Genomic DNA, 15,779 nt, shown 5'->3' with positions numbered 1-15,779 from the left:
AACAACCGTTTCTACATACTTACAGAGGTTAGCAAAACTGTCATATATTTGCTGAGAGGATGCTGAGATTGACACGTATGAAGTGCTTCCAGGAGGCATGAAGTCGTTTTCCTTCTTCTTGTCCCAGAATCCTAGCAGTCCATGCGTAACATTCTGCAGAGAAAGGACGGTTATCATTGTTCCCTTCGCAGTAGCTGATAATTGCTTACGAAAAATTCCACAGGGAGGAAGACGTTGAGCATGAGTTGATCGTTGTTCACCATGACTTCGACTCCGGCACCAGAGTCAAACATAGCCACAATTTTTGACATGTTGTAGTATCCAGTGGGCTGGTAAATTGTCACACCTATGCATGAAATCAGAATCAGTACTAATCGCTCTGCTGCAACTTCTATGGCAGATGTGCACATGAACTTTGCCAGATTTTTATTTATTTTTGACGTACACGTGAGAAGTCCAGCAACATTCAGTAGAAGACCGTCATGAATGGCTAATTGGAAAAACCACAGAAATTTCATTCACCAAGTCCTCGTGGTGTTGTCATAACCTTCTCTCTCCCTCCCCTGCTGCCCCCAGGCTTATGCAACTGACCTGCGTATCTCCGTGGCACAGCGTACAAATTTAGGCCGATATAACTGTATATTTTATGTCACCATAAGCGTAAAGTCCATGACTTTTCAGCCTACTGTGTTTGCTAGATTGTGGTTTAAAATATCTGACCCTTCGCTTACTTTACAAAATGTTCATACTGCAGAATTTGAAGTGCGCCTTGTTAACAGTACCGCAGCCGCTACACAAACTACATCTACTACATCTACCACCACCACCACCAATGTGAAGGTCTGGATTTGGAAGCCACATCTAACAGTCTGACATAAAGACAGTGCTGTTTGTTCCAGGGGTACAACCAATGCCCCATCACTATACATCGTGACCATTGGCCTCCTTTAGCATTGTGGCCAAACATAGTGCATGCAGAATGCATTCGCCGATACATGCATACGGGAATTGCGGAGGACATACGACAAGCACTTGTCCGTGAGGAACTGATATCTCCAAAGCGCGTGGGGAAGCGTTCTTTATGTGGTGTCTATGTCTTCGGACACCTCAACCAGTTTCAAGAAGCAAACAGAAGACTAGTTTCGTTGTCCAACGACAACCGATTATGAAGAGCCTCTTATCTTTGAAAGTTTTATAATATATAGTACCAACATCATGACGAGTGTGCGCTGCCCACGGTTCTTATGCTGGAAACATCTCCGCGAGTAGTTTTCTTAGCACGTGTCACTGTCATGGAATGTCTGTCATCAGCACGGTGGAAGGTACATTGAGCAGTAACTACACAGATCAGTCGGTAATCTTCCTATGGTGTGACATTCGTATCGCTGGACACAGCCTATCACACGACGCACCCATAGTCGCGAGGGGAGGTTGAGCAAATTGGGAAGGGTGGGCTCTGGTACGCAGATGGCCAAGAGGTGGTCAAGAGGGAAATGCTGGGGGACGGTGGCTCCGGCAACGCAATATTACACCAGAGATCTTGTTATAGTCCCGTTAGAACGAATTCTGCGTTGATAAGAACATAATTTTAAAGCGCTACAGAGACAAGGACGGAGAGAGGTACACAACACATAGGCGTTGTACAGAACACAACGCCTATGTGTTGTGTACCTGTCTCCGTCCTTGTCCTTGTAGCGCTTTAAAATTATGACCTCGTACCAACAGGCCCAGTTCTCCTCGTTCATAAGAAGTTATGTGCTGCTTGGAGGTTAAGCTATCATGAAGTAACACAAGCAGGGTTAACTGTTCAAGTGAGTTTTGGGGAATGTGTTTTTGCTAAAATTTACATTGTGAAAAAAACTTATTCTAAAGTCAATTCTAGTATGGTGCAATTTGAGAAAGGCAATCGAAATTGGTAGCTATAGCGACCTCCAAATAATAAGCTGGGAAATTAGAATTTTTGTAAAACAGTATTTTTTGTCATTCATTCTGGAATCTCAAACAGTCAAGAGAGAAACTGATGTTCTGAGGCTGGAACAACATAGAAGGGACAGATACAAACAAGCCTCAAAATGCCTAAGAAATCAACGATGAAAGATGAAAGTCACTGAAAAGGTTAGCCAGCTGTAGGGATCGAACCCCCATCTTCTGGATTAACGGTCCAGGGCCAATTGAGCTAAGCTAACACGCCTCTCCAGCGACTTTCGGGGTGCGTCATCTGAAGGGACGACAAACCAGCCACTCACTCTCACTCACATTCCTTTCACTCTTACATTTTTTGCTCACTCGTACACACATTCATACGACGGAAATCGACGCAAGCGGCACCTGTTGAACAAGAGAGAAACTGATGTTCTGAGGCTGGAACAACATAGAAGGGACAGATTGAGGCTTTGTTTGTATCAGTCCCTTCGACTATTCTCTAGAGAGCTGGCCTGAGTTTTTCCCTCTCCCTCGCGCGCCCCGCCCACCCGGAGCGCGCCAATGGGAGGACGCGTGGACGGTGTCGGCTGAGTGCCATCTGGGGGCAGAGGTTCGAACGTAGACGGGGACGTGCTTTTGGCGATGCTACGTCCACTGGGTCGTTCCATCCACCACGGCCCTGAGTTGGCCCGTGAGATGGCGCTGCTCTGTGTGAACCTAGGGACGCGCGTTCCTTGGGACTGCGAAAATGGTCGGCGATAAGTACTGAGTCATGATCCCATGTTTGTCCCTTTTTTTTTTTCGTGGAATGAATTGACGGATTTTAACGGCTCCTGTGTTCGCTTGTTTTTGCTTGTTTTAATAAACATTTCACGATCGGCGTCCTTGGGCGATGCCCGCGTTTGTTTGCTTGTTTTTGCTTTTAATAAACGTTTTATTATGGCTTGATTCATTACCTGAATATATCCGTGGCAAGTTTTCGGCGTCCTTGAGCGATGACCACGTTTGTTTGTTTTTGCTTTTAATGAACGTTTTATGATGGCTTGATTCAGTGCCTGTTAGGCGCGGACTTCGAATGGCGCGTTTGCGGCGTCCTTGGGCGATGCCCGCGTTTGTTTGTTTTATTAAATATATGGAACATGCGTTGTCAGAGTAATCTTGACAAGACGTCCGCGGAACCGTTGCGCCCGTGTTTGGGTGATAGTAGGGCGTTCTTTGGCGTGTGTGTGTGTGCCTTCCCTTTTATTGAGCATTTCATGCGATTCGTGTGCGATGCGCTGTGGACCGGGACACGGGCGGTGAGTGGTATACCCCGTTTTTGTTTCTTTGTCGTTTCGGCGGGACAATGCGTCACTATGGACTGTTTCCCTGCGCGTTTTTTGTTTTCTCTCTCTCTGTTTCATACTCCCTTTTTGTCTTCACTGCGTCATGCGACACGTGTTGTTACGAAAGGAATTTGATGAGATGCCATGCCCGTGCCGTTTTTGTGCGTATGTTTAGATAATGCCGACAGAAGACTCTTCCCCCTTTTACTGAACATGATGCCACACATGTTGCTACAGAAGGACTTTGACGAGACTCCCAGGCCGTTTTTGTGCGTATGTTTGGTAATGCTGTCTAATGACGAAAGAATACTACTTTTTTGGCGGTTTCTTTCATTAAACTTTTGATGGCACCGTACCGCTGTCAATCGACTGGGCGCGCATCATCTTTCTATGTGAAACCAGGAGACGCATGCAACTGACCACAGCAGGCTGCGAAATTAATGCAGATGACATTTGTTGCAAGGAACTGCATGGACAGGCTTTTGTTGGCGATGACAACAGTGGGTGGCAGTCATAAGGCAGAAACTCATAAGGCGGAATTATCAGAAGGCCAAAAATCAAAAGGCCGAAAAATCAAAACACCGAACAATCATAAGGCCGAAAAGTTAGAAAACCGAATTACCGGAAGGCCGAAATATAAGGAACCCAGGATACGAAAACTTTTATTCCAACTGCGATAAAAGATTAGCTCTACAAATTAAGTAGGATAGACTTGTTGTGAATTAATACAGCAAATAAATTATTTCACCGAACTTCGCGTTAATAACGTACTTTCGATCACTTAAGGGAAAACAAAAAGGAAAAGTAGACATATGAACCACTGTGTTATTGTATGTGTTTATTTTGCACAAGGGCAATAAAATAAAATGAAAAATTACGAGCTATGCGGGATGCCATTTTCCATTCTCATCCCATTTTCAACAACGGCTTCAACCTCGGTCATTCCTAAAACCACTTCCCTATCATCAGCTCTGACTCAAACCCGCACCTAATTGTTCGGCCTTTCGATAAGTAGGGTGAGTAGCCGAGTGAATGACCTGGGACAACTGATGACTATTCTAGAAGAAATCATATACTGTGCTCCTGTGTCAGGGGACAAGCGTGGTCATTATACAGTTCTTGAAATAGAACGGTACAGAAAGTTGCAGGCGAAGCAAAAAGAAAAAAAAATCCTACAGATCTTGTCACAGATATCCTATGTAGGGGTAAATTCATTGGTCATTAACTGGGTTTATGACCCATAGTTAGTCATTTCTGTATAGCAAACAATTCAGACGGTTGCTTGTTCAAATCACGTTCGGGTCACCAAATGTAGAAAAACACCATCTCCTCTACAAGTCATTCACTGGTATTCGCCCACGAGGCACTTCCTTTTGGTAGTAAACATGCTGTAGATTTTTTTAGTCTATTTCTGAGCACCAAATGCTACGCATTCCAATTATTCGATTTCTGATACAAGAGTCATGAAACTTTTTTTTATAATCTTATGGCAAGAACAGCCCCATTCAGGGTCTTCTGTCTCTTTGGCCTTCTGATTTTCGGCCTTATGATTTTTCGGCCTTCTGGCAGTACGGCGTGATGATGTTTCGGCCTTTTGGCTTTGGGCCTTATGATAGTTCAACGTTATGATTTTTCGGCCTTCTGATAATTCGGCGTTATGATTTTCGGTCTTCTGATAGGCTTCCGACAACAGTACATGTGGTCGAGGGCGGTCCTCTGAAACCCGTGCCGTAGTGCCTCGGTAGTGGAGTACACTGTTGTTTTTATATGTTGTAGCATGGACATTTGGTCGAAAGCCATTTGATCGAACGCCGTTTGATCGAAACGGCAGCGGTCGTTTGATCGATTTTTTTATTGGTTCGCTTGTAGCGTTGATGTAACAAAAAACAAGAAGAAAAACAAAAGAAGCGTCAGTCCAAGATGCTGTTATCCTAAGGAATATTTAACTCTGTGTAATACGCTTGCCCATAGACACATTCCTCATCCTAACCCACTTCTTCGCATCCAGAAAGCGGTCCAAGGGCCTGGGTTGTTCACCCTGTCCCATTCGACAACTTGATAGGTTTTTCCTCTCTGACAGATAGTGACTACATGTCTTTCACCCCTAGTCCCCCAACACTTTGTCAAATAATAATTGACGTCAATTGTCAAATAACAAACAACTTTGACAAATAAATAAATAAATGACATTCTTGAATGGTTTATTCGCGTCGAACGTGGACAAAATTTAACAATGTATTATTAATGTTGATAGTCAATAACTGACATTGTATAGGAGAAAGAACAGTTTTAGTTTATTTACTTTGCGCCTATGTGCAAGTGAATCTAAATTTGGTTCTTGCAACATACATGGAACCGAAGAGGTCCCTCGAAACCCTGACAATATAAGCCGGGGAGCTAATCTTTGTACTTTGTCTACTTTTTCCTTCTTCTTCTTTTTCATTTTTTTTATTGCGTGCATGTGTAGGGATCCCAGACTGCAGATGCATACTCTAACCAAGGTTGTACTAAGGTTTTATATGGCTGTTAATTTAATATCATTATTTTGTACCATGACGAAACTTCCTTCTTAGCATCCACAGACTTCGAGTGGCTTTCGCGCACATATGGCTATCCCATTTCAGATGGTTCCCTTTAAATTTGTCGCCAGCAATGAAAAGGGTGCCCAGAAGAGGCACAGACTATCGGCTGCTCGCAATCTGAGGCTATTTGCTTCAATATGTGTCCTACGGTTCGCCGGATTCTTCCGCATTGTTCTATTCAGCTGTGCTGTTCGTGAATGACAAAGGTCTGCAGATAACCAGAGGTCTCCCCTGTTTAGTTAAAAAAGAAAACAAAAACGAAGCAGAGGACACTGATTGCCTGCTTCCGTATGCTCGAGTCAAAAGTTACAGAAAAGAGGTGCTAAGGACACGCTGCGAGCTTTGAACTCCCTTCGAACAAATGTCTTTCGAACAAACGGCGTCGACCAACCGGCTTTCGATCAAACGGCGTTCGAACAAGTGGGCGGACACCGGAGTGTATATACGGAATGGCTCGATATGGATCACGCGTCGCATGCCGATATCCCGTAAGCCGAACCCCCCAACCGTTTTATAACCACCGGCTTAGTGCCGATATCACGATGTTGGAAATCAGTGCTTTGTCGGCGGATAAGTGAGTGACAGAGGACGAAGCATCAGAGATAAAACGTGAAATTCAATTCAGTTAACTTCCCCGCGGGCAAACAGCTTTGGGATCATGTATCAGCGTCAGCCACAGCTATGTGTAGGTTAGCACACTGCTAACGCATGTGCTTTGCTACATTCAGGATATGATTGCGCGATTGTTGCGAATATTTGTATTGTTGCGATTGCGAAGAACTGCAAAACACGCCTTCGCCAAGAACCTAAAGTGCTGATAAACTGATTCTAACATAACAACAACAATAATAACGTCTAAAATGCTAATACGCCAATTTTAACGTCTATAATACCCACACTATAATTCTAACATGACCTAACGTCTAAAATGCCAGCATCTAACATCTAAATCCACCTAACATCTAAACCTAACATCTAACATCTAAAATGGTGGCAAATTGATTCTAACGGTGAGCGGTTGTCCGACGGGCAGTTGTCTGGTGAGCAACTGTCCGGTGGCGTTCCATGAAACGGCGTTCGATGAAATGGGTGGACACCCGATATGCTTGCATTGCTTTTCTCAGTGCGCCGTGGTACGCAAGAGTCCTTAGGCAAATAGGCGCATCTCAAACTAACGAAATCATATAACAGACGTCAGTCCAGCGTCCTTACGGTCTAGCACGTACATCAAGTATACTCCAGCAAAGAGTATCGTTGTTGTCCGATTTGAGTGCCCAGTCGATTGACAGCGGTACGGTGCCACCCAAAGTTTAATGAAAGAAACCACCAAAAAAGTAGTCTTCTTTCGTCTAGCCAGCATTACCAAACATACGCACAAAAACGGCCTGGGCGTCTCGTCAAAGTCCTTCTGTAACAACATGTGTGGCATCATGTTCCGTAAAAGGGGGAAAAGAACCAGAGCCTTCTGTCGGCATTATCTAAACATACGCACAAAAACGGCACGGGCATGGCATCTCATCAAATTCCTTTCGTAACAACACGTGTCGCATGACGCAGTGAAGACAAAAAGGGAGTATGAAACAGAGAGAAAAAAAAACGCAGAGGGAAACAGTCCATAATGACGCATTGTCCCGCGAAACGACAAAGAAACAAAAACGGGGTATACCTCTCACCGCCCGTGTCAGGGTCCACAGCGCATCGCACACGAATCGCATGAAATGCTCAATAAAAGGGAAGGCACACACACACACGCCAAAGAACGGCCTACTATCACCCAAACACGGGCGCAATGATTCTGCGGACGTCTTATCAAGATCACTCTTACAACGCGTGTTCCATATATTTTATAAAACAACCAAACGCGGGCATCGCCCAAGGACGCCGCAAACGCGCCATTCGAAGTCCGCGCCTAACAGGCAATGAATCAAGCCATCGTAAAACGTTCATTAAAAGCAAAAACAAACGAACGAACAAAAAAACACGATCATCGCTCAAGGACACCGAAAACTTGCCATGGATATGTTCATAGTCCGCGCGCAACAACAGGTCATGAATCAAGCCATCATAAAACGTCCATTAAAAGCAAAATCAAACAAACAAACGCGGGCATCGCTCAAGGACGCCTATCATAAAACGTTTATTAAAAGCAAAAACAAGCCATCATAAAACGCTCATTAAAAGCAAAAACAAACAAACAAACGCGCGCATCGCTCAAGGACGCCGATCATGAAACGTTTATTAAAAGCAAAAACAAGCAACAGAAAAGAAGAAAAGAAAAAAGAGAGAGACAGAAATGGGATCATGACTCAGTACTTATCGCCAACCCTTCATTTTTCGCGGTCCCAAGGAACGCGCGTCCCTAGGTTCACACAGAGCAGCGCCATCTCACGGGCCAACTCAGGGCAGTGGTGGATGGAACGACCCAGTGGACGTAGCATCGCCAAAAGCACGTCCCCGTCTACGTTCGAACCTCTGCCCCCAGATGGCACACAGCAGACACCATCAACGCATCCTCCCATTGGCGCGCTCCGGGCGGGCGGGGCGCGAAAGGAATGTGAGTGAGAGTGAGTGGCTGGTTTGTCGTCCCTTGAGATGACGCACCCCGAAAGTCGCTGGAGAGGCGTGTTAGCTTAGCTCAATTGGTAGAGCCCTGGACCGGTAATCTAGAAGATGTGCGTTCGATCCCTACAGCTGGCTAACCTTTTCAGTGACTTTCATCTCAAACAGTCCTTCTTTGTTTTCTTAGGCAATTTGAGGCTTTGTTTGTATCTGTCCCTTCTATGTTTGTTCCAGCCTCAGAACATCAGTTTCTCTCTAGTCCTTCTTTTCTTTTCTTTCTTTCACTAATATGGCTAGTTTTTCTGCGTGCATTCCAGAAAGATCCCTGACGAAAAAGCTGGAATCACTGCTCATGCATGTTACTGGCACTTGGAAATCGACAAACAGAGGTTTGTCCGCTGAATACGGGACATAGCGGTCCCTGTGCAATATCTGACCTTTGAAGTTCTGTATTCTCATGGTTTCGTCCCAGAAGTAGATGAATTCTGTGTTGACGATTAGGTAGAGCTGGTACTGCCAGCTAGCGGCCCTTGGCCTCAGGTGTATCTCCACGGTGTCCGAAACGTTGTCGCGCATGGCCACAGCAGTCAGGAAGGTGCCATTAACGATGTAGTCTGTTGGGAAAGCAGAGCTTACCATGATCCAAAGTAACGAAGCTGAGGCTCGCATCACGCAAGTAGGGAAACACAAAAGTTTCAATAACTGAGAATATGGAGGCAGTCGATCGTCAAAAAAGCCAGACAGCAGCAGGACTGGGCCTCTTGTTTAGCAGTCAAGTCAGTTAGCGCACAGCAACCAGGAAGCGTAGGTTTGACTCCTGCCGCTGTCTGGCTTTTTCGACAAGGCAAGCAGTAGGGCAGGCTCACAACAGGAATTTCAAACAAAGCATCAGAGCTTCAGAAGCCAGAAAGACGGTAAACACCGGCGTAAAAGGCGTAGACGCTGTCGCCATTGATTCATTGTTTCTGTGGTAATGGTCCCTGTGGATCATTCTCAGATTCCAATTGCCCATCGACGTCACCAAAGGGGCTGGACAGCTATGTGGCAATTTTTTTACAAAACGGTTACAAACTTGTTGGAAACAGGACACAGAATGATATCATTCGGAATGGTGGTTGGCTAGGAGCGTGTTATGTGGCGAAATTGCAAGCTCTTTTGTTCCTCCCTGCAGTGGATCCTCCCTCGGTCGGCATTAATGTCACTTCCTATTTCTTTTATAATCACACATAAAAAAATAGAAGGTGACATGAATACCCACCAAGAGAGGATCCCCTGCAGCAAGGAACAAAAGAACTTGCAACTTGGCCACATAACACGCTCCTAGCCAACCATCATTCCGAATGATATCATTCTATGTCCTGTTTTCAACATGTCAGGGGACAGAACGATATTATTTGGAACGTTCCTGCAACAGAATAAATTACCCTTGTCATTTCTATGCAGCTAAAGATGGAATGCATATGTAAATTCAACGACTACACTTTTTCTGGCTATTGTGCAATCTTTAGGGAGTGATTCTAGAGGGCATTGGGGGGGGGGGGCTTCATGGTCACCCTGTTTCGGTAGACGTTGGCCTGGGGCCCACTCTGACGCAGGCGACAATATGTAACTGATGTTTAAGCTGCTGGAACATGTTTGGAGCGCAGTACTCTCGAGTGTGCATATCAACGTAACAGACAAGCACAAGCAACAAGCGCTTGTGTGCATGCCTTGCATCGGCACACCACCTAAAAACAGTCCTTTTTTTAAAATTCCGCGTTAGCGCCGCGAAGCAACTGTGGCTATGAGCGGCGTACAGACATGAACAGATGGAGAGAGTACAGCAGGAAGGAGTGGGGGACAGGGGGTTAGTATGCGTCCTGGGCCGACTTCAGGGGGAACTGTGCCGACATTCATCTGGGAAGTCTTCGGAAAACCCAGGGAAAAACCTCAGACAGCACAGCCGGTGACAGGATTCGAACCCGTGTCACCTCCCAGTCTCGGCGTGGAAAGCGATCATCCTAACCACTATGCCACGGGAGCTGGTAAAAAAAAAAAAAACAGGCCTAAATGTTGAGTTCGGTTCTACACTAGTGCTTCCTTTTTTCGAGCGATAGCGCAGTCCGGGAAAACCAAGCATACTCCACCAGTACCGCGTGTGAAAAATTTAGCTGTTCTTTTGAACTGCCAAAATAGCATAAATGCAGACGAGCTGGTGGAGGAACTCCATACTGTAAAACAGTCTGAGTTTGGGCAAAAAAAGAGAAGAACGGATGGCACGAAAGAACGTCAGAAGGAGTCCTTCTGTGTTGTCCGTTCTTCGCTTTTTTGCCCAAACTCAGGCTTTTTTACAGTATGGTGTTCTTTTGAAAAACGGTTCGAAATATTGTACGTGGGAATACATTGCTCTATGGGGCGTTCGACGTTTTCAATAGGAAGTAAATGAATATATGAAGAAGTTGAAAATAGTTGTGTCCGAGCAATCAGAAGTCAGAATTTCAGAGTCCAAAAAATCGGTCGGCGTTGAGAAACTGTGATGTGAGCCAACGAAGCAGCATCAGACAGCGCGGCGCGCAGATAGTCGGTCGCCAACCTCGAGCCTTGTCTATGAAATTTTGCCCTTTCAATAGTATTACACAGTAATGAACCTTTTCCGAGTAAGCATATGCACATGCTCAGCCACGGCTGCCATGTTTTGGGGTATGTAATCGGTGTCAAGGTTGCGCAGACGTTCGAGGCCGACACTTGACGACGCTTTGTACTCGTAATCAGTACAATACGCTTTCACTCTTCCGCATTCTTTTTGCGATCTTCTCTTGCTACTTTCCCACGCGACGTGCCAGTCGGAAAAGTGCCCCTCGCTCATTTGATGATGTACAATGACGTACACATCACGCGATGTTCATATACAACATACGAAACATAAATCTAGCTCGCATATGTCAACAATCTACATCGACTGTGACTACATAACGCAATAAAATATCAAACTAAAATACAACACACATGGGAAACTGTAGATAAGACAGATTTTCCTTTTTAATTTATTTTTAACAAGTCGTGAGTCCGCCAGTACTGTGTTAGGACTCTGCTAAGTTTGTGGGTGTGCGGTGTATTATATGGTAAAAGCATTTTAATCGATTTATAGTATAATGTGTTTGCATAACGACAGCAAATTCGCTTTTGTTCTTAGAGGCGACACCGACTGAGTGCTTTTATTACAGTTATATATCAATCTTAGAGCTCTATTTTGGACACGCTCTAATTTTTCTACATTTTCTAATATAGTCGAGAATTGGGCGGGTAAATGTCTGATATGCTAACAGTTTCACGCTTGAGAATGGAACATGGAATGCAGTGAAAGATATGCGCATGAGTGCGCCATAGGGTAGGTAACGTGCGCCCATTCCACTCTTCTTCACCATTTTACAACATACTGCGGGCCTGAACAGGGCGCGAGACCATAAATCTCCAGCCTGCGAATATGTTGGGTGGGTCTTAGCAGAACAGTTCCATCGGGCAGCTTGACATTGCACGCACGGACAAGTTCATCTTGGCCGAGCAGGAGATTAACTACATGAACGAGAGGCCAGGTGGTGCGGGATGTACTTGAGGTACCAGCAGGGGAAGACAACACAAGAGCACCACATCACCTATTGCCAGCGAATCGTGGGCAGCTATGTGTTGAAAATGATGAACGGAAGGAAGCTGCACAGTACGTATTCGCCCTGCCATTGTGTCTAGAAATTGTTCATGATCGTCTTGCCTCAAGGTCTTGTAAGAAGTCGAAGCGATTGCGGGAGACTTGTTGAATTAGTTTGGCTTCTGGCAGAACTGTCAGACGCTTATTGATCAAGAAATGCGCAGGGATGTGCACAGGAGGGTCGTCAGGTCCATCCGATAAGTATGTGTGAGGGGGCACGAGTTGACTAGCGCTTCTATACTTGAGTCAACATAGTCGTCAGTGCTTCAAATGTGAGACTGTTACGCCCACGAACTTTGCAAACACAGACACGTCTTCACTGACCGGACAAGCCTCTCCCAAAATCCATCACAGCAGGCGTCTCTGTCGTTTGAACAGTATCATTTGAAATGGCCAGAGTCAATCATAGTAGAAAGTTGAAGTAGTTCTTTGGAGACACGCTTAAATGTTCAAAAGTTGTCAGAATATATTGTTCGCGGAATGACAGTCTAGCGACGAATCGTTTGGAAGCTCAGAGGAAGGCGCCAGTGTCCATGGGGGCCGCTAGTTCGAGATGTATCGCCTGTGTTGCTGCACACGTAATTAACACGATGTATGACCTGTGATTCGTGTTGGTTATGTCGTGATAGTACGAAGGTGAAATCGACGCCGGAGACTTGAAAGGTCGCTACGAACCAGGCGATCTTATGGGAGAGGCGCAGTCACAAGACTTGTTACTGTATGTGCGGCATGTGATGCAGGAATATATCACAGTTCGCCGTCCTCTGAGAACCCAATAACGCTCGCCAGCTTGAGCTAGCGTATCTCCAACTCCATTCATGAGCCGCGGTTATATGAATGCGACAGAAGCGCATCGTATCGAGTTATCACATCTCCTCGCACCTATCCTGACCAGTAGATTGATTGACGTGGCCCCGTCGGAGAAGATTTGTTGCGATAAGCCGATACGATAAGCTTTTGTCGCATTCATGTAAGCTCAGCTGTTGGTATTCACGACAAGGAGCCACGTGAATTGAAGCCCCAACAACACAAGGCTGTCCTATGGATATCCGATGTATGTCAGAAGTTGGATGTTGGGATATCGCGGGGATAACGAGTTTCGTCCGCTATATGTACGCTCAGAGGTCCAAGTGAGAGAAAGAAGTAATCTTCTTCGACGTCCGACAGACATCCAGCCCAACAACACACGGCTCTCCTAGGGATATCCGATGTATGTCTGAAGCAGAATGATGGGATATCCTGGAGATAACGAGTTTTCTAATACATGTACGCGTCGGAACTATTTTTCCACTGGGGGAGCGAAAAAAGTGCTACCTTAAACACCACCACCATCATCATCATCATCATCATCACTTATTTTCCTCGAGGGCTCATGGTGGCGTTATACATGGTTTCTGTAAACGTGCACCTAGCAAATGACATGTGCATCTTTGTACAGTATATCTAAAGTAACATTGCAGAAGTACTGTAATTAAATAGCGCTTGGTGGTGGGTTAGTTGGTATGAGTTCAGTGCGTCCGGCTTTTTTTACTTCTGCGCAGTGCCTAGACCTCTACGGCAAGTAATGTGTAGGGAACTTCGGGGACTTATCCCCGGGAATCGCCGTCGCGGCATGTACGTGTGCCGGGACTGGAAGCGAATATCGTCTGACCCGCAAGCCTTCTGCGAATAAACCAGACTTCCCTGGGCCGGTCTGGAGCTCAGCAAGAATGTGTCCCTTTGACACCCAGCCTTTTGACTGGGTGTCACGCTGTCGTTATAACTCCTGGGCGACTCAATAAGAAAAGCCGGATAAATGAAAACAGCGGGTAAATTTTGGACATCGGTACGATGGAAAGCGAGGAACCACCAATCAGAATATTATACTATGACGGGTGAAGATATACACAATATATATAAGACAACAGACACATATCTCTTTCCAGAGGTGTTGTCTTCTCCGATGTCTATGGCATTTAATAATCCTGTAACGCTGCTGCAGTCGAGGACTTGGTGGCGCTCCCTCGACGTTGCCACTGCCGACACATGAACACAACACCGGTGCGACATTTCGTCTCAGTTCATCGCACTTGTCGTACTACAGGTCTTACACGCCAGCTCGAAGTGGGCACCCTGTCCACAACCGACTGAAATCTGTGGCTGCGCCTCGCAAACCGCCATTATAACAACCCTCTGTCTTCAACCGGGCGGTTTCTTCGTACCCTTATTTTCCCCAGACGTCGGGTCTCTTGCGTCCCTTTTGCGATTCCCTTTTGCGCCTCTGCCCCCCACCCCACCCCGTGGATTGAGTCCCCCGTTACACACTTTCTGACTGATTGATTGCACTTCGTACCACAAACCTTGCCATGGGCAACTATAGAACCTTGTGAACCGGACACCATTGGTATGTAGCTCTTCTCAAACGGTCTCCGCACACAGTGACAGTGGTAGGATCTCTGTTTATTCTTCTGTAAATTTATGGCCGCCGAAAGAACACATGCACGCACGGACCATTTCGTTAGACCGTACAAGATTACGACGCTGGGCTGACACTGGGGGAGCCCGGCTCCCCCTGCTCGCTCACATGTCCAAGTGAGAGAAAGAAGGAGCCGTCTGGGATGTCCGAAAGATATGCATAGGGACGTTACGCGGACAAGGGAGAGATGTTTTAGGGACATTTCTTCCAGCTAATGCTCCAATAAAGCAGGCATATTACACTCTTAATTTTAAAGCACAAATGCTGTATTACTAATGCGAATAATTTAATTAAACGAAATTGTTGGACTGCATTAAATTAATGGTTAACACAGTAAATGCTGCGCCCAGAACCTCGCGGACTCCTCCGCTTTTTGTCGGCTCGCTAACGCATTGTGCGCACTTGCCAAGTTCGAATATTCCAAGAAACACTACTATGCTGGTTCTTTGATGTTTCCGAAAAAGGAAAAGCGCGTTTCTAGGGTACAATAACCGTAGGGGAGGGGGATTCTACTGTCACAGCTACAGTCACTTTTTCTTGTCAGTTATGATTCTAAAATGATAAAATTCCAGATTCCAGTTTTAGTCTCTTAATTCTTAACTGTCGATCCACATTAAAGGGACTATGGAATTATTTTTCCCGTTTTCGTCAGAAAGAAAACATTTTTCTGAGTCTAGAACCAAATTTTTACCTTCGTCATGCGAGGAGTACTGTAGAAGTGGTTTTTTTTTTGCGCCAAATTATTTTTCGCGTTTTTCGCGCATTCCTCCAAAACCGCGAGTTTAAGTTCCCGTGAATAACTCTGGCCATATGAGGGCGAAAATCGTGCGGCGTTCGACGCTATACCGTGACTACCTTGACCCTTTCTACTTCATGCAGCGTAGGCAGTTTAAGCAAGCCACAGAAGATTGTTTTATCCCACCAGGCAAGATGTAAAGAAATGAAAATTGATCACGCCTTTGTTACTCCTACAAACGCATTGCACTGTGCATATATACCACTATACCACGATGCCGCAACATGCCTTTCCCCGCATTCTCAAAACCATCTTGTATGGTAGTGCGACATCTCAACCGAACTGTTCAGTGCCCTGAGTGATAATGTATGAGAACTGCTAAAATGAACTGGCTGACCTGCACACGGCCAGTAGAGTTGTGCCTAACTCGTTACAAGTAACTCGTTACTTAGTAACGGTTACTTTTTTGGGTAGCGAAGTAACGATTCAGTTACTTTTTAAAAAATGGTAATAGTAA

The 15,779-nt window shown here is 45.5% G+C and overlaps 1 protein-coding gene across 3 annotated transcripts in view; it reads right to left on the bottom strand.

The window, feature by feature from the left end:
- Positions 1 to 15,779, bottom strand: part of LOC135394410 (protein mesh-like) — a 159,434-nt gene that overhangs the window by 15,408 nt on the left and 128,247 nt on the right. For all 3 annotated transcript variants that reach the window (XM_064625139.1, XM_064625141.1, XM_064625140.1), the window contains 3 exons: positions 8,827 to 9,003; positions 210 to 346; positions 24 to 153 (listed from right to left, as the gene is read on the bottom strand). In XM_064625139.1, coding sequence (XP_064481209.1) covers positions 24 to 153; positions 210 to 346; positions 8,827 to 9,003 — 444 coding nt within the window. The remainder of the gene's footprint in view (positions 1 to 23; positions 154 to 209; positions 347 to 8,826; positions 9,004 to 15,779) is intronic.

Source organism: Ornithodoros turicata, chromosome 5, assembly GCF_037126465.1.
Source record: "Ornithodoros turicata isolate Travis chromosome 5, ASM3712646v1, whole genome shotgun sequence".
Taxonomy (NCBI): Eukaryota; Metazoa; Arthropoda; class Arachnida; order Ixodida; family Argasidae; genus Ornithodoros; species Ornithodoros turicata.
This window is presented reverse-complemented; position numbering and strand designations above follow the sequence as displayed.